General features: G+C 39.4%; 1 protein-coding gene across 5 annotated transcripts in view; it reads left to right on the forward strand.

The window, feature by feature from the left end:
- KDM4B (lysine demethylase 4B) overlaps positions 1-22,885 on the forward strand; it is a 273,807-nt gene that overhangs the window by 239,779 nt on the left and 11,143 nt on the right. For 4 of the 5 annotated variants that reach the window (XM_074308472.1, XM_074308482.1, XM_074308489.1 and 1 more), the window contains 7 exons: positions 2,758-2,980; positions 6,325-6,401; positions 7,177-7,232; positions 8,188-8,296; positions 17,491-17,676; positions 17,776-17,940; positions 18,660-18,779. The exons of the other annotated variant lie outside the window; for it this stretch is intronic. In XM_074308472.1, the coding sequence (XP_074164573.1) occupies positions 2,758-2,980; positions 6,325-6,401; positions 7,177-7,232; positions 8,188-8,296; positions 17,491-17,676; positions 17,776-17,940; positions 18,660-18,779 (936 nt within the window). The remainder of the gene's footprint in view (positions 1-2,757; positions 2,981-6,324; positions 6,402-7,176; positions 7,233-8,187; positions 8,297-17,490; positions 17,677-17,775; positions 17,941-18,659; positions 18,780-22,885) is intronic. 5 annotated transcript variants of the gene reach the window in all.

Here is a 22,885-nt window from a genome sequence, read left to right on the forward strand (position 1 = left end):
GATTTGTGATATCCCATCCCAGTAGATAGAACTCAAAGCAGTGACGGAGGGTGCAGCATATCAGCAGTAGATTCAAAGTAAAGGAAAATTCGCCATCAGAGCTGTCCAAAAGTTCTCCATTATAAACTCACCAAGGTCAAAGATAGAAAAGCCACATGATTACCCAAATATTCACATCACCACTTTTTGTAGTATCCAAAAATAGGAAACAAAATGTATTCCCATCAGTTGGAGAATGGCTTGATAGTTGTAATGTTTGAATGTAATAGAATATTATTCTGTGAGAAAGTGACTATGAAGAATTCATAGACTTATATGAACAGATGCAAAGAAAACCAAGAGAACAGTATATACAATGACAAGAAGAATATGTAGAAAAGAAAACATTGAGTTTCTATAATGACCAAAGATGAAAGAGCATGTCTTGCTAAATATCACCTTAAGTATTAGACTTAAGTCAAGAAGACGCAAGTCTGAATCTTTCTTCAAACACTTATTAGCTGTATGGCTCTGGATAAGTCATTTAATCTTATAGATGATAATAATAGGGCTTATATCACAGAGGATCAAATAATATAATGTATATAAAGCACTTTGCAAACTGTAAGTGCTATATAAAGGCTGTCCTCATAATAATCTTTTTTATTCTTCTTATTATTACTGCTACCATCTCCTTACTCTGAGAGGCAGATGATTGTGAGTTTAAAACGTTGGGACTTCCAGACTCCCTTGCCATTCCAGTTGTTTTTGTTTAGATGTTTGTTCATTTTTTTATTGAGGGGCATGGCAGATGAAAATATTATCTAGAAATGACTATGATATAAAACATTTAAAATTTATTTTAAAACAAAATATTTAAAATTGTTGAGAAATGAAATTTTCTTATTATTAGAGGCTACCAAATAGAACTTGAATGATCATTAGTCAGGAATATTATCAAGAAGATTCCTGTGCAAATATAGATGCTGAAAGAGATGAACTCATAGATCCCTTTTAGTTCTGTGTTATGATTGCGTGACCAGACTACTCACTTAATGAGGTATATGAAAAACTACCTAGGGATTTGAAGGGGGAGGGGGGGAGATAGGCCAATAAACAGGAGCTTTTAGTCTTTTAGAATTAGCTGTTTCCAAAAAAATGCATCACCCTTACAACAATGCAACCCAATAGTGGGCCTTTTCAGACTTGTCAGATTAACCTTTGATCAATACATAAATTATTCATTACCACATTTTCTTACATAAAGCCTTTCTAACTTGATAGAACTGATCAAAGCTTATAATCTTTAGTATAGCTTTCTTTTTTAAATATATTTTTATTTTGTTAAATATTTCTCAATTACATATAAAGAAAATTTTAACATTCATTTATAAAAATTTTGAATTCCAAATTTTCTCTCTCCTTCCTCCTCTCCCTCCTCAAAAAATTCAGGCAATTTGATGTTCATTATGCATGTGAAGTGAATCAAAACATTATCCATGCTTTAAAAGAAAACACATGAAAAAAAATAAAGTTCTAAAAGTGTGATTCAGTCTGCATTCAGAGTTCATCATATCTCTGAGGTGAATAGTATTTTTCATCATGGGTCCTTTGAAATTGTCTTGGATCATTGTCTTGATTGGAGTAACTAAATCTTTCATAGTTGATCATTTTTACAATGTTCCTGTTATTGGGGACATTATTCTGGCTCTATTCAGTTTACTTTGCATGAATTCTCAAGTTTTTTTGAAAGCATCCTGCTTGTCATTTCTTGTAGCACAATAGTATTTTATCATATCATATATCTTCAACCATTCCCTAATTGATGGGAATTCAGTTTCCAATTCTTTGCCACTGCAGAAAGAGGTGCTATAAATATTTTTGAATAAATAGGTCCTTTTCGTTTTTCTTTGAATCTCTTTGTAATACAGACTTAGTAGTGGTATGTTTAAGTCAAAGGGGATGCAGAGTTTGATTGCCCTTTGGCAAGTTCCAAGTTGCTCTCCAGAATGGTTAGATTACAATTCTACCAACCATTAATATCCCACTTTTTCCACATTTCTTTCAGCATTTGTCTTTGTCCTTTTTAGCATAGCTTTTGAAAATCTAGGTTCATTACCATGCCACAAGACATCAGAGCAGTGCTGAAAACCTCATGAGTATCAGTAAACATTTGGTGACTGTCATACCTGCTGTTACCTAGTCATTTGTATAAAAGCCTGGCTTGTTGTCAGCCCTCCTGAATAGGATATTTATCTTTCAGTGAGGAGCTATCTCTTTCCCCCAAACTCTTTGGGGAAGGGAAACTTTCAAATCCCAAGCACTTATGTGGCCTTGGATAAACTATTTTCAATGCTCTAGTTTTGTTTTTTGTTTTTTTTAATCAAATAATCTCTTCTAACCCACAGAAAACTAAGTATTATGTAGAAGCTGTTCAGGATGACATATATTTCTAAGACCATTGTTGATCTTGGAGACTTAGGGAAGCGTCTAGGCACTTATTTGCTTCAAAATTTCTAGCAGTTATGGCCAATAAGCATGCCCAGAAATAGAATGGGTTCCTTTGTAGGGTTAAATACAAGGTCTTCAGTGGGAAGCCAAATTACCATTGTTTATGTCATTCTCACAGTTCTCACATTCTCAGGAAACTATGGATTCTTTTACTTTGTTCCCTCTGACATAGAACTGGCATTTATATGGTGAATGTTTCAGAGCGAGAGCTCCTACCCACTTCTTAGAGAAAAGATTTTATTTGACACTGCTTTGTTAATTCTTAAGTCCTTACAGACAGATAAAGAAACTCCCCAGACCTCTCTGGGGGAGACCTCTTCACTACTTCAGCTTTCCAAGTGTGGACAGAAGACCAAGCCCTTGATCCCAGAAATGTGTTTTACTTCAAGCGGTGAGAATACTGAGCCTCTCCCTGCAAATTCTTATATTGGTGACGATGGAACCAGCCTCCTCATTGCCTGCGCCAAATGCTACTTACAAGTTCATGCAAGTAAGTTAATGTACTTCACTAGGGAACTGAGGAAAAGCGGGGCTGATGGGAAAAGCACAGGTAGTAAGCAGTATCAGTGGTTGTAGTCCTGTTCAAAAGTTCAGGGGTCCTTGAAACAGCATCTCCTGACAAATAAGGTCTACTGGTTGGGAAATATTGACATTCCTAGAGAAATGTTTTAGGTTAGTTCATGTATTTGAAGTCTTTTCTCTTATAGAGCCTCTTCGGATGTTTTTACTTGTTTTTCCTGTACTTAAGATCAACCCATATCATATATTTTCTGCCATTGTTAAAAATCTATACTCACTAGGTGTAGGGTTTCATATTACCATATACTTATTATTTTGCAATTACCATACAAGAGGATTATGGTTCTTTTTTGTTTTTATTTCATGTGGATTTCTCTTTTGAATTTCCTGAAGTTTCCAGTTTTCTCTATAGTTTGACAATTCGTGCTTATATATCAAACAGAAAACCTGAGAGAGTATGTCACGTGATTAGGCAAAAAAACACAAGACGTTATTGAAAAAAGATTGATCTTCTATAATGTCAATTAAAAGTCCACGAAGATCACACTTCAGCACAGGAAAAAAAAAAAAAAAAGGATATGTTCTAGATATAGTTTCTTTTTTCTATTCAGTCTTAGAAAGCAGCCTCTTCTAGGAACCCAAGGGTAGAATTAAGTCATGGCTATACCCCTGTAGATCAGCCAGGTATGTTTTCAGTTATAGTTTGAGCTTTGGTTGTGACAATATCTTAGAAGGAAGCCCTTTATTTCACTGAGTACTTTTCTCCTAATTTATTAAATTCTTCATGAACAGAATACTTAGATTGATGAATAATTCCCTGGGGCATCTAGGTGGCACAGTGGATCAAGTATCAGTCAAGAAAATGGAATTCAAATCTGTTCTTAGACACTTAGTATCTGTGTAACCCTGGGCAAATCACTTAACCCTGTTTGCCTCAGTTCCTCATCTATAAAATAATCTGGAAAAGAAAATGGGAAACTACCCCAGTATCTCTGCCAAGAAAAGCCCCCAGTGGGTTCACAAAGAGTAAGGCATAACTAAAAAATGACTGAACAACATCAAAAAGCCTTAGGAGGATAAGAAACTTCTTAAATGTTTTTCCCCAAATTTTGCAACTTAATGATTTTATTTTTCAAGTCAACTTGGATTTAGGGGTAGGGAGTCAATCATGTCATTGATCTTTTTGCAATTACAGTTCTATGGTCTGATTATCGGGAATCTGTGTTCTTTCTTCTTCCTCTCTGTGATTCCTTATACTTTCTTTACTCACAGAGCCACTTTATCTCTCATGAGCTTTTCTAACTTTTACAGGTTAAAATGAGGTGATATAGATATTTTTTGACTAGGTAGGAGTTGATTCAAGAAATTAGAAATGAAGCTTTTGGATGAATGGATTGTTTTAATTGTGGCACTCTGTTGCAATAGAAAGAGGATCTTATATTATCGTTCCCATTGTAAGGGATACTTTGCTTCTTCCATAAATAAGCTGAGATTAGTCAAGTATTAGTAGTGATCATGAAACTACTTGTTTCTTGCATTTGTGCAAAAAGGTTGCAACAACCCAGAGATCAAACTGCTAGGAGGGAATGAATGAATTGATTAGATAAATGAAAGAATGAATGACTAAACAAACATGCTAAACTAAGTCATGAAAATACAGTAGAAAAAGGAAGTAGTTTCTAAGTTCAAGAAATTCGTATTACAGGAGACAACAATGTTGGAGGGAAGGGGGAAGATAAGGCAGACTTGGTGGCAGGGTAAACAGGAAAGGACTGATTGTTGTCCATCTTATCAGCAGAACTAGAAATGGGGACTCCATGCTCATTTAAATGATGTGAGCAGTCATATTTTCCTCATATCAGAGAGCTGGAGGAGCCTCAGGAAAGGAAAGAGTGAGCCCTGGAGTTGAACAAATATATTTGGCTTTCTCCTAAAGAAATAGGAATGATGGGGAAGGGAAAGGTTGAAATCCAGTCAAGAGAAGAAAAGAAGAAGGGAAGGAGGAATTGGCTGGAAAGAGTTTAGTTCCCTTGTTGCTTCTAGGACAGGGTCCTACCAGCTCTGTTTAAGTATGCTTAAGGAACTAAGGTGATAGCCTAGCCTAAGCTTCCCTTATCTACCCATAGATTGTAATCCCTAACTGTCTTGCTGCTTGCTTAAGAATCTAAGAATTCAGATTCCAATCTGGCCCTCTACCTTCCCTAGCTATTCACAGGGGACCTTTCTGACGATGCTGGGCTATGTTTAGGGGAAGAATTGTTCATCATTCAGCACATAAAGATGAAGTTAAACCTTTTCTCCAGTTCAGCTTTCTCTCCTTGAATCAGTGTTATCTGGCTTTCCTCTTTAGACTGCATTCTATGAAGCATCTTGTTTTTTTAGTAGCTAACTTAGCTTTTCCACTTGGACTGTCAATCGGTCTCTGTGTGGGAGATGAAGCTGATAGTACAGTGTCTTAGCCATGTCTGCTTGCACTCTTTTGTGCTCTCTTTCTGTTACTTGAAACTTACCTTAAGAGCCGCATTCTTAGGACAGTTACTTCCCCAATACAGAGCCTTTCCCTTGGGATTCCAGAGGCAGGAAATAAGCTCTGAAACTCTAATTGCACACAGCTCTCATGTTCCCAACTGAAATATTTATTAAGTCCAGTTTCTATTTCACATTCATTTCTTCGTTGGTTTTCCAAACTCTGAGCCACTCAATCCTGGGCTTCCTTACCCTTCCCCATTTTCAAGGCATGATTTGAAATTGCCTGCATATACTGCCAAGGGACCAAAAGATGTTTTTGATGGAATAAACTTATGTAGTCATATTGATAACTTTTTAGTATATGTCTTAAGCAGCTCTTGTTTGTGATGCTGCAGTTAATAAGAATCTTAACTGTATTGATATTTTCATTTCTTATTATTACTCAGTCAGAATGTCACAAAAAGTTGATTTGTCAGACCAGTCTTGAATTGCATTGATAGTGAACTTTACAACATTTATATAACCAGGCACATAGAATATCTTAACAATACTGCCATTAATATTTTAGCTCAATAGCCTGGACTTGATAGCACACATAAAGGAGATTTTTAGATTTCTTTCTGTATAACATTAGCATTTTAAACAAACCATTCCTAGCTTCTTTTGCCCCAAAGCCTTTTGTTTCACACTGTGTTCAGTGGCCTGAATTAAGGTGAAGAGGATTGTAAGAGAGAACAATTATCTTAAATGCTGTGAATTCTGGAAGGCCTTTTAAATCCCATCAACAGCTGTGCCCATCAGCTCCCAATGACACAGCATTTGAGCTGGATCTCTGCCTTCTTTCAGGTTGCTACGGAATCCGTCCTGATCTGGTAAATGAAGGTTGGACTTGTTCCCGGTGCACAGCCAATGCCTGGACAGCGGTAACATCCTCTTTACTGTCAGGGTTCTTTGTTCTTCAGACTTTGATCATCAGTGTTCAAAATTCCCAGGTCTTCAGGCCTTTGGGGCTGAGAGTCAGAATTGAGATTAGAACCTGGGTTTCTGTCATGATTTGCTTACAACTCTGTGACTTTAGGCACAGTTCCTCCCTTTTTCAAGCCTGTCCTCCTTAAACTGAAAGAATTGAGTTAAACAGCCTATAAGAGTAGGGAATACATGGACAGGATGGGGGGAATAAGAAAGTCTGCAGTTGTAGAAAGACTCCCCAAGTTTGGAATCACTGGACTCTCCCAGCACTGGTCTTCAGGCAGAGATTGGATTATTGCTTGTCAGGTTTCCTGCTGAGCATATACCTGCTGAGTTACAGTTTGGGCTAGAATAAGATGTTCCCTGTGATGCTCAGATCTGGGTTAGAGCCCTAGTTTTAACACATATCTCGCTGTACTACCCTGGACAATCCATTGTATTCTTTTGCAACTCAGTTTCCTCACATATTAAAATACATGCTGTACTTGTCCTACTTGGGTCACAAGATAGTCGGGGAATGAGGAGAAGGGAGTAAGAATGGATTGGAAACTTTAAACCACTATAGAAATGTCAAGTGTTTTTTGTTATTCCTGAAAAGTTAATTTAAGGATCTGCCTCCAAGAGAGACTACTGGAACAATGTGTAAGAGCACCTGTGTAGAAGGAAGCTTGAATGGGAATGGTCTGGTAGCTTTTACCATTAATCTGTACAATGGTTTTTCCTCTGTAGGAATGTTGTTTGTGTAACCTCAGGGGAGGAGCTCTTCAGATGACAACTGATAAAAGGTAGGAAAGACTTTTATATTTTTTGAGTGTTTAGCCCTAGAACTTACACATTTAGCATATGCTTATTACTTTACTATGGGTGGCTCTGACTGGGAGCAGGAAAGAAAAGGAAATCATTGAAATTTGTACTAGAAAACCATCCTATGGTTGATGGTTACTCTGCTTTTCTTATCCAGATGTGTCACTGATCTGTCAGATACCAAGTAAGACCCAAATATTGGGCAAAGTGTTTATGGTTGGGGGATATAACTTAAGTCTCAAGTCATCATCAGGTTTAAGTCATGTCTAAATATCCCATCTCATAATCAATCTTATTCTTAGCATAAGGTTCCATGTTGTAGTTTTGTGAGGATACTACTGAATATGGAATCAAAAGATCTCTTTAAACCCCAGTTCATCTTCTTATCTACATAAGCTTTCCTGAATTTCAGTTTTCTTCCCTGTAAAATGGGGATATCGGCACTGCTTTGCTTTAGCTGGTACATGCTTTGCTTACTGTGATTATTCAATCGCCAACCACCTAAAGAAATATTTAAATTGCTAGTAAACAAGAATCACACAATAAAACAATTGTGAAATATTACTTCACATACATTAAGCCTAGCAGTTCTGGTAATTGGAGTAACTATATAGTTATAGTGCTGGTCAAGTTGTGAATTTCTTCAATGGTTTTGGAGAGGGAAAATTAAAATTGAGCAAGAAAAATTGCCCATGTGCTTTAATCCTGAAATTCAACCACTAGTACAATATTTTAATTAATTAAAAATCCATACTAAAATGGTAATAGCAGTTGATTATTTGTGTTAAAATTAGAAACAAAATATGTGTATATTCATCAGGGAATGGTTGAACAAGGAATGATAAAATAGAATAGAATGTATTAATTTAATAACAAAAAAGTGAGAGCTCACCAAAAAATATAGTTTGTAATCAGGCTTTCCTATGAACTATTCAGGTGGATTCATGTGATCTGTGCTATTGCTGTCCCAGAAGTACGATTTCTTAATGTAATAGAGCGTCACCCTGTGGATATCAGTGCAATCCCAGAGCAACGATGGAAATTGGTAGGTGTTTAAGCCATGTCTGTACTGTGAAGTTTTTGTGAAATTACTGTAGGCTTTCTTTGCCCAAAGAAATAGGCAAAGTATTTATTAATAATCAAGTATTTATTAAGTGTTTCTATATGCTGTACGCTGCACTTAGCATTGGGGATATACAGAAAGACAAAATACCTTTCCTGTTCTCTGTAAATCACAAACCTTTTATTAAGCACCTACTGTGTGCCATCTCTGAGGATATAAAGAAAGATAGACCCTGTTCTTGGAAGAACTCACAGTTTAATGAGGGAAAACATACAAAAAAACTATGTATAGATAAGCTAGAGATAGAGCAAGTTGGGAGTAGTCTCAGGTGGAAGGCTCTAACATTTACGGGAACTGGCAGCAGAGACTTCTTATGGAAGATGGGTTGAAAAAAGCCAGGGAAGCAGGAGGAAGAATATTCTAGACCTGGACAGCAGCCAGGGTAAATGTATGGCTTCTGGTATATGTGGAGACCAGCCAGGAGGCCAAGTCAATAAGTGACCTGTAGTATACACAGAGAAGACTGAGAAAGCAAGGGGAAGAGAGGTGGTGAAGTTAGCTTTAAAAGTCAAGGAAAGGGCAAAATTTCAGTGAATGAGAATAGTCCTAAAGAAGAGAAATGGCAGGATACCCCTTCTTTACTGCTTTGTTTGTAGAGGGAGATCCATGTGTGTGTGTGTGTAAGTGTGGGTATATATTTTCAGACATTTTTGATATATTGATTTAGATTTGCTGATTTTTTTTCTTCCTCTTTTTTCTTTAAAAATAGAATTTCCTGTCTAGGTTAACTCTGTAAGGGGAAGGGATTCTAGGAGAAATTCTAATAACAATAACAACAACAATAGATAATAAAAAATTATTTTACAAGAAAAAAAAAGCCTAATAGAATTTTATATTTGATCCTGGAGATAATTGGGATTCCCTTACCTTTATTGAGTATAGGCAGGTAATATAGTCAAACCTGTGCTTTTGTAAGGTCACTTTGGATTGGGAAAGGCTTGAGGGAAGACGACCAACTGAATGCTCTTGCAGTAATGTAGGCAAGAGATGGTGAGGGCCTGAGCAAGCATGGCAGCTTTTTGAGTGGAGAGAATAGGACATGAAAGTCAAAATGACAAGTTTTAATAGATTGACTATGTGGGATATATATTAGGGGTCAAAAGTCACACTGAGATTTGGAACTTAGGAGGACAGTGGTGTCCTCAGCCATACTAAGACAGTTGAAAAGATTTGTTTTAGACATGTTGAGTTTGAGGTACTTATGATGTAGAGAGTTTTGAGATGTTCAAAGTCCAGCTGGTGCTCAGAAAAGAAACAGGGGGAATGTGCACATTTGTGAGTTAATGAAAATACCAAGCAAGGTAGTATGGAGAAAAAACAGGACAGATCCCCAAGGTTCCATCCCATTTGGTTAGTGAGCAAGAATTGAATGAAGATCCAGCAAAGGAGCCTAAGAAGGAGAAGCTAGACAAGTGGGAGAACCGCCCAACAGAGAAACATTACAGAAACCTAGAGAGGAGGGGATGATGATTGACAGTTTCAAAGGTTGCAGAGAGATCAAAAAGGACGAGAAGAGAACAGGTTGTTAGGTTTGTCAGTGAAGCGATAACTGGTAAATTTAAAGAACAATTTCAGTTAAATGATGATGTCAGAAACCAGGTTGCAAAATACTTAGACTCCAGAAAGGAGAGGAAGAGGGACAAGTATAGAGGGTTCTCTCTGGGAGTTTAATTGAAAAGGAGAGGAGAAAGCAGGAGCATAGGTATCAGAGAGGGGTTAGATAAAATAAGGACAGAGAAGACATGGGTGTGTTAGGAGGCAGGGGAGAAACCAGCAGAAAGAAAGGAAAGAAGGAAATGAGTCTTTTTATGAAGCCCGTACTGTGTGCCAGCCCTTGTGCTAAGTGCGGCACAAATATCCAAAAACCCTGCTATTAACCCCATTTTACATTGGAAAAGACTAAGCAGACAGGGTTACATGACTTACCCAGGGTCACACGGCCAGCTAGTATCTGAGGTAGGATTTGAATGCACTCCAGGCTGAGTATTAGATGTTCTGTGCCATCTAGCTGCCTTTATAGATAAGGCGATATCGAAGATTAGAAGGAATAACCATGATCTGGAGGGTAAGCTACTAGACAGGGGCATGTAGAGGAGTGTGCCATGTATTACAAAGGTAAAAGAAATAATAGGGAATAGTGGACTTCTGAATGATGTGGGAAGAGCTGACTCTTGGCAAATGACCTTCATTTTTCCAGTGAAGTATGAGGCTGACAAGGTGTAGGGGAGGGGATGCCATAGGAGATAACTTAGAACTGAGGTTCAAAATTTGGAAGCAGTCATTTTATTCAGTGGGATGGTGAAGGGGGAGTGGTCAGAGGGTTGCCTATATAATATAAATCTATAATACGTACAACATGGTTTGTGATTTTTCTCCAGCTACTTAAAGAAGCATAGAAAACAGATAATGGCAATAGTCAAAGGGCTATAGTTGGAACAGAGGCTAGTGTAGAGGTGAACTGGTTGGCCAGAAGTTTGAGAGAGGGAAAAAGGAAAGGAAGGAGAAAGTAGCCAGAAGAGAATGGTATCCTGAGAAAGAACAGAATGGCAGAGGGCCTGGGGACCACTGTGAGGACAAAGAAGAGATCCTAAGCACAGGGAAAGATGGACCAAGAAGGAATTTTTGTAACACTCAGAGATGTGTTGCCATTCATCCCCCACCTCCCATCAGACATGCATGCACATGCTCACATACACTCTCAGGTACAATTAAGGAAAGTATTGTTGGGCTGGGACTGGGACTTAATTCTAGGTAGTTATAAGCAGCATGACTGTGGCAGAGCAATTCATATCTCTGAATTTCCATTTCTTAATCTGCAAAATGGGTATAAGAATGCTTATACCACCTACTTTGTGAAGTATAGTGAAGAAAGTGTGATAAGCGCTGTAGAGTACCATATGTGAAGAGCTGTTGTCTTTGCAGTTAGGTAGAATAAGGAAGCTGACAGAAGGTTTTCTCCCCAATACTGTTTTCACAAGTATGATTGAGCCTGTTTTTTTTTTTAACAGACAGACTAGAACTTATGCTCTTAAATGAGCATTGTCCTTCAGTATTGCACTTTTGAGAAACCATGCCCTTTTTCCAGTGGTGTAGCCATTATTTAAAGAATTTTGATGAATTCTTTTCTAGAATTGCTGTCTGGCTAATTTAACCACTAACTTATCCACTATACATGGCCAGAATAAAAAAAAAAAAAAATCAAACCTTCTCCTAAAATGTTTGTCACAAATAAGGCTATAAAGAACATGCCATAGGCTGTAGAAGCAATTTCCAGAAAGGCTTCTATAACATTTTCTGCAATTGGAGCAATGTTGTAATCAATCCAAATTTTAAAATTAGAGTCTTATTTTTATTGATATGTCTTGTACTTATATCACCTTTATTTCTAGATATTCATATCTTCCTCTTTCTTCTTCCCTGTCCAGCAAGCCATCTCTTGTAGCAAAGAATTTAAAACAAGTGATAGAGGGGGGGAAAAGCAATTCAGTGAACCAAACCAAAACCTCACCCTTGTCAAACAGTATAATCAACTTTCCACAATCAAAGCTGTTCATCTTCCCAAAATGGGAAGGCAAGGATGGGAGGGTGCACTTTTTCTGTTATTTTTTTTAATGGGGTCAGAACTCAAGATCAGAACTTCTGTCATGTGCCTGGCATCGTGCCAGGCCTCTCCCTCAAGGAGTTTACATTCTGTCCATCAGAGGTAACAAGACATAGACACATAAGTATTTATGAAAATATACTTGTCAATGCAAGATAATATTCTAGGGAAGGCACTTTAAGATGGAGGATTCAGGAATGATCCCCCCTGTTGAGAAATGAACTTTGAAAGCTAGGGATTCTGTGAGTTGGAAGTAAAGAGGGAATACATTCTCGGTGCATGATAGCAACCAGATAGCAACCTATTCAAAGACATGGGGGACAAAGACAGCATCACGTCTGATAAGCTTGAAAAGAGAGGGGGTAGAGATGTGTTCTTATATATGATAGGATGCATACTATTTACATTTATGTATAAAGATTTTGATAAGTTTGTTTAAAAATAGGTATTAGAATCAAACCTAATATGTATGGATAAGTACCTGGGAGCCCCTAACCTTTGTGAGCAGCCTCCTTTTAGAGATATAAGGAATTCATCCCCCAGAGCTGGGTGTGCTGTTGTTAAGTAAGGGTATGAATTCCTGACTCAGTTTATTTTTTTGACTATTTTGTGGTGGTAGTAGTTTCTCTGGAGATAGTTTAGTCCAGATGCATCATCTTTCAGATGAGTTTTAACCAGAGGTACATGTGAAGACAGCTGTATCTTTGGGAGCTGGGGATGTAGCATTAGACTCTCCTGTGCCCACTCGAGAGCAGTGTCTCCTGCATGATGATCAGGTTGCGCCTGTGAGATACCCGGCAGCTGCCACGCAAGAGGAAACTGCTCCTGGGTGGGGTAGAGAGGAAGAACTTGCTCTGCTTTTCAGGGTGCACTGTGCACTGGGACATCCGACCGATGGTTGGGCCCAGGTCAGTTGTTGGTCTGCTGGTTGGAGGGACACATGAGTGAAGCAGTGTTTGGGAAGGGGAAAGAGATTCATTAAGCATGCAGCCACCAAATCCAAGCCCAGCCAGGCATTGGATGGGTGATTACGAAGAGGCTGTGTTGACTTCCAGAGTTATTCCTCTGTTGTGCAAATGGGTTTTGTACACAAATGTGGATGTAAAAAGCATTCATTATTCAGGTGGAGTGATGGAGCAACATAACGTGCAAGTGATAAATCCTCTTGCACGGGCTCTTTATGGATCATCTGACATTTCCAGCATGCATCCTCTTCATTACCAGCACTTGTAACGATGAATTAAAAATCCTTTTACACAAGGCTCACTTGTACTGCTTAATGGGGCCTCACAAGGAAAGCACTTAACTCCTGCAGGCCTGCCTACTAGCAGCCTAGCACCATCGTACCTACTTAGTATCTCCTCCCATAGTTCACGCTAGACCCAGCCTTCTTGGTTATATGTCTGTGGTTAAACAAGATGATTTCACAGGAATATGATTTATATTTACAAATACCAGGATCCCATGTAGGAAAGAAAACTTTGTCAGCTTAGACCTAATCCAAAGTACCTTCTCAGACTGCCCACTAGATTATCAGTTCCTATTGTTATTTAAGAGAATCCACATCCAATGGCTTAAGCATTTAATACAAGAGTATTTTGGATCTAACCAACCTTAGCCAAGTTGAGGAATAACAAGAAATGAATTACTCCGTATTGTATAGATCAGTGATCTGATTTGATTTAGCTTCTGCTGTCGGATGAATGTTTATAAATAGTTTGTGGGATTTCCTTCTTTGAGACACGATGGATTTCTGTGAAGCACTATTAGATAGAAATATACAAGAAGAGTACGCCATTTATCTGTTCTTAGAAGATATTACATGTAATCACTGAAAGGGCTTTGGAAGTTTTATATATACACATATATATATAAAGGAAGTTCTATACTCTAGTACTAGTATTTATTGACTGAATTAGATCACCCGTGCTACACACCAACAATTCTTTTATGGTGCTGCATGCTTTAGATCATTTTTAATGCAGACATGTTTTGTTGCAGCTTGTGAGAGCACTTATTGCCCACTAGGAGTCACTGTAGATCTACATGAGTAAGCCCTGAATGGTTCCTCTGGGATCCCAGCTGTGCGCAGATTGGTTCAGTTTTCTGTCCATACCTGTATCCCTCCTTTCCCAAACACATAGCTGCATAGCTCATTCTTAGTGGATAACAATTTGAATTCAGCTCTTGTGCCCCTCAGAACGGGTCTTGTGGACTATCACACGAGCCATAGGATCTTAGCAGCTGAATATGGAAGGGACCTCAAAAACTGTCCAGTCCAGCCCACAAATGAACCAGAGCCTCCTCTACCACATCCCTGAGAAGGGGTATAAAAACTTTCCTGAAAGGGGTTGACTACCACCTCACCTATTTCACCGTTCAGTGTTCATTTGAACACATTCCTTAACGTGCCTAATCTGTGTCTGTTTTCTGCCAAACAGTTAACTCCTAGTTCAGCCACTGAAAGATATTACTAGGTCTCTAAGATCATTGCTAATCCTCAATATCTGGCTCCTAAGGTATTAACACATAGCCTGTGGCTAAGCTGTAGAGGAGTGGTCCTCTGCCGGGAAGCTGCATTTGCTCACATTGCTCTGATGGGGTCTGTTATTTCCTTTAGGCCTGTGTCTGATTTGGGGTCAGGGAGTGAATAGGCTGAATTCAGGGAGCAATGTCTTTGAAGAACCCCAGAGTATCTGAATGATCCATCACTGTGTCCTCTGCACTGAGCCCATGTGTCTTCCTTCAATGCAAGGCTCTCTTAATCCATCCAGCCATGCACTGTTATAAGAAATGGTCTTTGCATGACTTCTGATTAATGGTGTATTATGGGCCTAAGTGTAAATTATTTATGACGTGGAAATTCAGAATAATTAGCTGTCATTTCTCAGTGGAGTAAATGAATTGTAGTGTTCATCATGCTAGAGACAGCCCATTCTTCATGCTGAGCTCTGATCTGATTTTTCATTATGCATTTGCTCTAAGAATTTTCTTTTATGAACATGGTCAGGTAGATTTGGCTCTTATCCCTGTAAAGTTTCTTTAGATGGCTACTTCTTTTTCCTTTACAACTTTCTTATCTTCAAGCAGGAACCAGCCTACTTATTAGTGATTTGTTTTAATGAAATATACAGAAATATACCTCCACTTTTTGTGGAGGAGTCTGGTGGTAACTTGAGTGCTATTTACACCTTTGTCATTCTGTGTTGGTGGTAGCTATCACAGCAAGGAAAATCAGAGTCCTCAGGACACGAAGGTCAATATTCCCTCACGAAGGAGTATTGAGCATGTTGTATATCAGCTTCATCCCTGTTGGTGAGAGAATTTTCTATTGACAGTTTAGTAATGAGATCTCATCACTATTGATTCCAGTGTGGGGCTACATTCCTGCTGAGCCCTTTGCTGTAGTGCCTAGCTAGTATTTGAACACAGTTTACAGAATGATAAAGAAACCACTTATTAAATGCTCAGAATGGCATTCAGATAACATAAAAGGGCCTGGCTCAGTCTCTAAAGCTAGCCAATTCCTAGGACTACCACAGCATCGAGCAGTGGGATAAGGCGTGATATGCCCTAATTACCCCTATGGGGCTCAGGGGCCATGACCTTGGGTTTAAGGGACATGTGGGCAGTGAGGTCTTCAGTTTCATTGAGGCTGGTGTTGCTTGGTAGTTCAACAAGGGCGAAACCCTTCATTGTGAGGGTGCTGTATTTTGTGATGCCTTTTTTAAAGCAATTGTGCAAAAACAGCTTTCTGTGGAAAGAAAATCAGAACAATTCCTTTGAAGCTTGAACAAAGCTCCCAGAGGAAAGGTCAGAATGGAGACAAGAGTGGTCTGAGGCAGTTCCTTGGAAGGGATGTAGCCAAGCCTTTGATTTTGTCAGAAGACCTATGTTTGGTCAGTCAGCAAGCCTTTCTTTGAGTACCTGCTGTGTGTCAGGCACTGTACTAAGCCCTAAGGGCACAAGGAAAGACATATGCACAGGCCTGCCTTCAAGGAGCTCTCAGTCTTCCAGAAGGGACCACAAGCACAGCCTGCAGCATAAGAGGGAGGCTCTCTTGTGGGAAGGGGGAAATTGGGAACGGCTTCTTACAGAAGGTGGGATTTCATCGGAGCCCTGAAGGAAGCCATTGGAGGGGAGAGGCAGAGGAGAGAGAAGGCAGTCTGTTGGGCCTAAAAGACAATGAGTGAATGAAGTGTGGGGTGGGAAGAGCAGCAAGATCACAGGCACTTACTGCAGGCTGTGTAGAGGGTAGTAAGAGCAGTACAGCAGACAGAGTGTCAGGCTTGATGTCAAGAAGAACTGAGTTCAAATCCAGCCTCAGACACTTAGTACCTATCATAATCCTGGGCAAGCCACTCAGCCATTTGCCTCATCTGTGAAATGAACTGGAGAAGAAATGGCAGACAGTTCCATTATCTTTGCCAAGAAAGTCTCAAAGAGGGTCACGAGGAGCTGGACATGATGGAAATGGCTGAACTGTGAGGTAGTAAAGTGTAAGAAACCTGGTGAGGTGGGGGAAGGCTACAAAACCCAGAGAGAGCTGCGGTCATTTGTTAAATAAAGGGTGATATAGACTGATTTTAGGAGGTTATTCTAGCAGGTGAGGGGAGAAAGGATGGGAGTCTTGAGATACTTGAGCAGGGATAGGGCAGTAGGTCAAACATGAGGCAATAAGGAGCTGGTGGCCAAGGTGCAGAGGAGGGGGCCACGCCAGGACATCTAGAGGAAGTTGAAGTGACAAAATCATTGAGGAGCATAGTGGACATGGAGAATGTGTGTATACCAGGAGTTAAGGGTGTCACTGAGGGGAGTGCTCTCAGCAGCACGAGTGACCATTCAGAAGACGGGAAAGTTTGGGGAAATGGTTGAGGGGTGTTTTGAATGTGTTGAGTGTGAAATGTCCACGGGTAATCCTGTTCAAGATGTCCTAGAGGCAACTCTGCTACTAACCAAGTAGTTTCATCTCTCTGTACCTCATTTTTCTCTACTAGAAACTTAAATGATTAAACTAGACAGATCTCTGAGCATCCATGGAGACAAAGAAGGACTTGAGTTCAAGTGTAGCCTCCGATGCATAAATGCTGTGTGATCCTGAACAAATCACTTAAACTCTGTCTGCCTTAGTTTTTTCAACTACAAAATTGGGGTCATAGTAATGCCTGTCTTCCAGGGTGGTTGTGATGATTAGGTGAACTAATAAATTGTACGGTGCTTGGCACAATGTGGACACTTAATAAGTACTTATTCCCCTTTAATCTCCTCTCCTTCTCCCTTCCTCCCAGAATTAAGGAGTAATAGGCAGTAGAATTAAGGAGAAGGATCAGGGAAAACTTCCTGTAGAATTTTAGTTGGGCTTTGAGGAAAGCCAGAGAAGCCAGAAGGGAAAGAAAGACAAGAGGAAAAGCATTTCAGATATAGGGACAAGACTGAGACAATGCCCAGAATCCCAAAGGGTTTGTAAGTTTAGGTAAAAAGCGAATGAGCTTATGATTTCTCTGTGTTGCTTCAGAAATGTGTTTACTGTCGAAAGCGGATGAAGAAGATATCTGGAGCTTGCATCCAGTGTTCCTACGAACATTGCTCTACTTCTTTTCATGTGACTTGTGCTCATGCGGCTGGTGTCCTCATGGAACCTGATGATTGGCCCTACGTTGTGTCTATCACTTGCTTTAAGCATAAAACAGGCAGCCAAGGTGTAAGTGCTTCTTTGTATAAAAGATTTCCTTTTGTCTCAGTCTTCATCAGTGCCCATTTGGGGTTATTGAGATGTTGACTTTTCTCTGCTTTTTTCTAGGTCCAATTTCTAAGGGAAGTGTCTTTGGGCCAGACGGTTATCACAAAGAACCGCAATGGTCTCTATTATCGGTGCAAAGTAATCGGCACAACCACACAGACATTCTATGAAGTGAACTTTGATGATGGTTCCTACAGTGACAACTTGTACCCAGAGAGCATTATTGTGAGCACCCTTGAGATGATTCAGGGGGCTTGTGGGGGTGGGGAGGGAAATGTTCCCCCATCTTTTGATGAAAGAGACTGCTATTAATAAGCCAAGAATCAGCTAGTAGTTGAGAAATCCAAGACTGGTGCCATGTTCCCCCATACTGCCTTCAGGAGCCTTGTACTTTACCTTGAGACATGCATGTTTTTGCACCTGCAAACAGTTCTTTTGTTATACCCAAAATACAAGTGAGATTATTCATGATTACATAAGATATAAAAAAAGGACTGCTCTACTGACAGCAGCTAGCCAAGGGCTGAACTGTTCACTATGTTGAGCTTGTCACCTGAATCATAGTTCTTAATTCTTGGACCTGTCCGGCCTGTGAGCTAGAGGGGATGATAGTATTTAATCTTTTAACTCCTCAACTTATTTTCTCATACATATATATGTCTATGTCTATGTATAGTATCTCTTTAATTCCTTCAGTAAATAAGCATTTACTTAGTTCCCAATTTACAAAGATCCTTGGGCTAGGCATTGGGAGAGATACAAAGATAAATACTACTTACTTCAAGTGAAACTTTTTTAGGAAAATGGCAGTTGCTGTTCTCACCAGAATCATCTTGGCCACAAATGGATAGCAGTAGGGCAAAGACTTTTTTTTTTTTTAATGTGGCTTTCCATATTAGAGACACGTGTTCATTGTCTTTTAAACCATATTGTTTCATCAACAGAGCAGAGATTGTCTCCAGCTGGGACCCCCTCCTGAAGGGGAGTTTGTTCAGCTCCGGTGGACTGATGGAAATATCTATAAAGCCAAGTTCATTTCAGCTGTGATCAGTCATATTTATCAGGTAAGAAGGAAGAAATCCCTGTATCCATCACAATTTCTTTTGCTTCTCCCTAAGGAGGGCTGGGGAATGGCATGAAGAATAGATAAAAAAAGAGTAGACTAGGTCTACTTTTGGTATATTAAGAAAATTCATTGACAATGGAGAATAATGACTAAGGGATTGTTTTTCAGCTGTCAAGAATGAACCCTTCACTAAAATACTCCTCCTGTCTTCCATCATAGCATGGAGCTGATGCTAGATGGCCACAGGATATAAGCTCTGGCAGCTTCTGCCAAGATGACAAATCTCAGGTAGTGACAGTGTGTCTCACACCTAAGGATTGGCCGAGCCCAGAAAAGCTCAACATCACAAAGCAGATCCCTGAATCATTTTTTTCTGTTTTAACACTTATCATTCACTGCCTAGTAGGGTCTGGATGATCTGCATTGGTGGTCAGGAGCTTCTGTACCACTGAAATCATCAAGCCTTGAGATTAGAGTAAGGAGCAAAGAATGGCCACCCAGGTCTCCATTGTCACGTTTGCAGCCCCTCTGTGGCCTTTCTGTGGCTTGAGCATCCACTCTTGGAATCGAGTCTCAAAAGGAAGGTTGGGGGTAGAGTGCCATGATGGTATTGGCATTGTGTGTACTGGTGCTCTGATGGAAAGCATGCCTTGTCCTGTGGAAGATCTAAATTCATGACAGGACATAATGAGCATGAACCCTCTTCCTAACAGAGAGACAAACAGTTTCTTTGTCCTCTCCGATTAATGAGGGCAAATCTGGTTCCTGCCTTGGAGTTGGGCCATCTGGCTCTCTATGATGGCTAACTCTTAATTTGTGATTCTTTTTCTTTCTGCCTGGATTAAGTGCAAAGAACTTGGGAGTTACCAGAGACAGAAACATCCACGGAATGGGATGGTTCACTTGTTGTTACAATGTGATGATGAAGGTAGTTATGTAGCAACTGGGGAAAAGGAGCTTGGTAGGGACAACTCCAAACGGTACACCATCCCATGTAATTTGCATTTGGTTCTGTGTAGTTTGCTCTTGTAATTAAGCTAATGTTGATTTATATTCTCTAAGCAAGGATTGTTAGGGATGGCAAATCTTTGGGGATTTAAAATTTGTAGTAGATGACCAGTCAGGTGAGGAGCACTGACTTTGTTGACATTTTACAATTTTTAAATTACCCACTTTGATTTTGGTCAACAAATTGGATATGTGGCCTTAAGAAAACACTTCCAAGTAGGAGGACGTAAGAGTCAGAGAACCTGAGAAGTCTTTGTTTTACCAGCAGCTAATTGTATATTCATGGGCAAACCACTGTATCTCATCTGTAAAGAGAAGTTGGTCTCACTCTCTAAGGATCTTTCTACTTAAGGTTGCATGTGATCATTTAGTTAGACTCCCAGTTACCTTTCTGCCCTCTCCCATAACCCAGCGTGGTCAGTACCCTACTGGTCAGTTGTGTTCCAGTTTAGCGAGCTGTTATCCGTCTTCAGGTGATTATCATCCTGTCTGTAATTTCCAACCGCCCTAAGTTGAGGAAGGGCCTTGAGGTCATGTCATATGAGGATCAGCTGAAGGGCTGGGGCATTTATCTCCTTGAAGAGAAAACATGGAGAGTAACTTTGTCCAAATATTTGAAGGGCAGGCTGTTCATAGAGAAGAGGGACTAGATTTAGTCTTTGGCCCCGGAGATCAGAACCAAAAGTAGTGGAGAGAAATTTAAAGAGGGTGGTCAAGGTTTGAAGTGAGGAGCAACAACCAAAAAGTGAGATTAGGTGCCTTGAGAGGTCAGGGTTTTTCCCCCTCTGTAGACTTTCAGGTAGTAATTGGATATGTGTTTTGTTTGGTGTATTGTAGGAGGAATTCTTTGAGTTTGAATAGAGACTGTGTCAGGATGACCACCGAATTCTGTTCCAACTTAGAAATTCTGTGTTTCTGTGATTTAGATTTGCTCTCTGGACATTTTCCAGGTTTTTAATGTCCCTCCTAAAACATGTCACTCTGAAATGAATCCAGTATTTCATGTGAACTAATCAAGTAAGAGTACATGTTCTAGTCACTGGGGATACAAAGACCAAAGTGAAAACTTGCCTGCCCCCAGGAAGTTTACAGCCTCGCCAAAAGAAATTACATTTAGATATTTACAAATGTGTACAAAATAGATACTTGGAATTCAGAATTCAGAAAAGGTATGGAGTAGAGGCAGGACAAAGGCCAAGAGAAATGGGGTATGAAGTATCATGTTTGAGGCTAGAAAAGAAATCTGGGTTGGCTGGACTGTTATGTGCATGCACTTAGGCTGGAAAGGTAGCTTGGGATCAGGCTGAAAGGTTTTAAATGCTGAAATAAGCATATTTATATTTGAACTTGGAGGCAATAAGAACCACTGGGGTTAATTGGCTAGGTTAGACTTGGGCTTTAGGAAAATCGTGTTGGAAGCTCATGTGAAGGGCAGCACTGTGAGTCTGCACAGTTGAAGGGGTTGGGGAAGAAGCAAGGTAGAAAGCTTAGGGATACAAGTCGGTCACAGCAATGTGATATAATGTTAGGGGTAATTCAGTTTTCAGATACCTGATAGAGCTCTCTTTTTGCAGAATCAGAGCAGCTAATTCTTTTTTTGAACCAATAAGGAAAAATAAAATTCTCATAGAAGAAATGGTTACTGTGGGGTGGTGCTGATGAGAATGTGTAAGAAGTGACCAGTATACCTTAGAATTTGACTTGAATGAGAAGAGAAAAGTTGGGTATCGATTGGTGGCATCCTAGATTTTGGTAGAGCCGATTTCAGGTGGCTGAAGAAAGGATAAAAAGGATTCTGTGGTTTAAAATTCTAAAGGAGATGGCATTCTAGGAGGTGTAAGAATTTGCAGCAATGAAACTGAAGACACAAAAGGGAACTATCCAAAGAGAGATATGTGGGGAATATTCTGACCACTTACAACACCAAATACATTCCCTTTACTCCCTTACCTAGTGAACTATTTCTTAGAATGAATAAAACAAAGAGAATTTAATCTAAACCAACCAAGAGATCAACCAAGTCTGACAGTATATGCAGTGTTCCCATTATATTTACCCAACTTTTAATTAACAGAAAAAAACTGCTACTTAGGGTAAATAGGGTAATAAAGGATTATGGAGAGAAGTTAGAACTACTCATCTCTTATTTTGCTTCTCTTTTTTCTATTGAGAAAATGTTCTTTAGGCTAGAAATGACATGACAGAAATGTCTTTTTTAGGAATCTAATAGCCAACAGAATCAAAGAATTGAATAAAGAGCAAATACTGCCTCAATTTTCCAAAAAAGATAAAAGAATGAAATCTGCAAGTTTCAGGCTAGTGACTTGAATTTGAGTCTTGGTAAGAGATGACTGACAAGTATCTAGAAATAATGGCTTCATTATAAGGAGGTTTTAGCAGCTTAACTTCATATTCTTTGATATAGGATTAGTCAGTTGGTAGATCAGATACAGTTTGTAAGTAGAATTTACTCAGAGTTTCTTATTCTGTTCTTGTGGACAAGATGGAAAAATGTGGGTAACATATATAATGAATATCATTAACTGGATTGAGAATTGAATGAATAACTAGATCCAAAAAGCGTAGTTTTTAATGATTCCATATTGATTGAGGTCTCTAGTGCCCAAGGGATCTTGAGCAAAAATATAGTAGCGTAATTGCCAGATCTGCACACTAGAAGCATATCAGCAGGCTAGAAGGTGGAGCCAAATCTAATGGGGTGAAATTTAATGGGTATAGGAGATAAAGCCTTATGCATGGTTCTAAAAGAACACTTAGAAGGACATGGTATCCAGGTCTGCAGACATAAGAATTTCCTCCATTACTTCCAAGATTGAATATAAAGTACACTTGTTTTAACATTTAATGCCTTCATAGCCTGATCCCACTCTGCCTTTCCAGACTTATTGCATGCACACAGCCGTCTAACCAAACTAGCTTTCTTTTCTAGTCTCACACATGGTATTCCATATCCCAATTCTCTGCCTTTGTCCTGGCTGTCTTCCATTCCTGGTCTGAACTTTCACATGAAGTATTTTTTGAATTCTCCCAATCACCTGGTATCTCCATTGTGCCTGTTTGTATGTGAATATTGTC

Source organism: Sminthopsis crassicaudata, chromosome 1 (genome assembly GCF_048593235.1).
Source record: "Sminthopsis crassicaudata isolate SCR6 chromosome 1, ASM4859323v1, whole genome shotgun sequence".
Classification (NCBI taxonomy): Eukaryota; Metazoa; Chordata; class Mammalia; order Dasyuromorphia; family Dasyuridae; genus Sminthopsis; species Sminthopsis crassicaudata.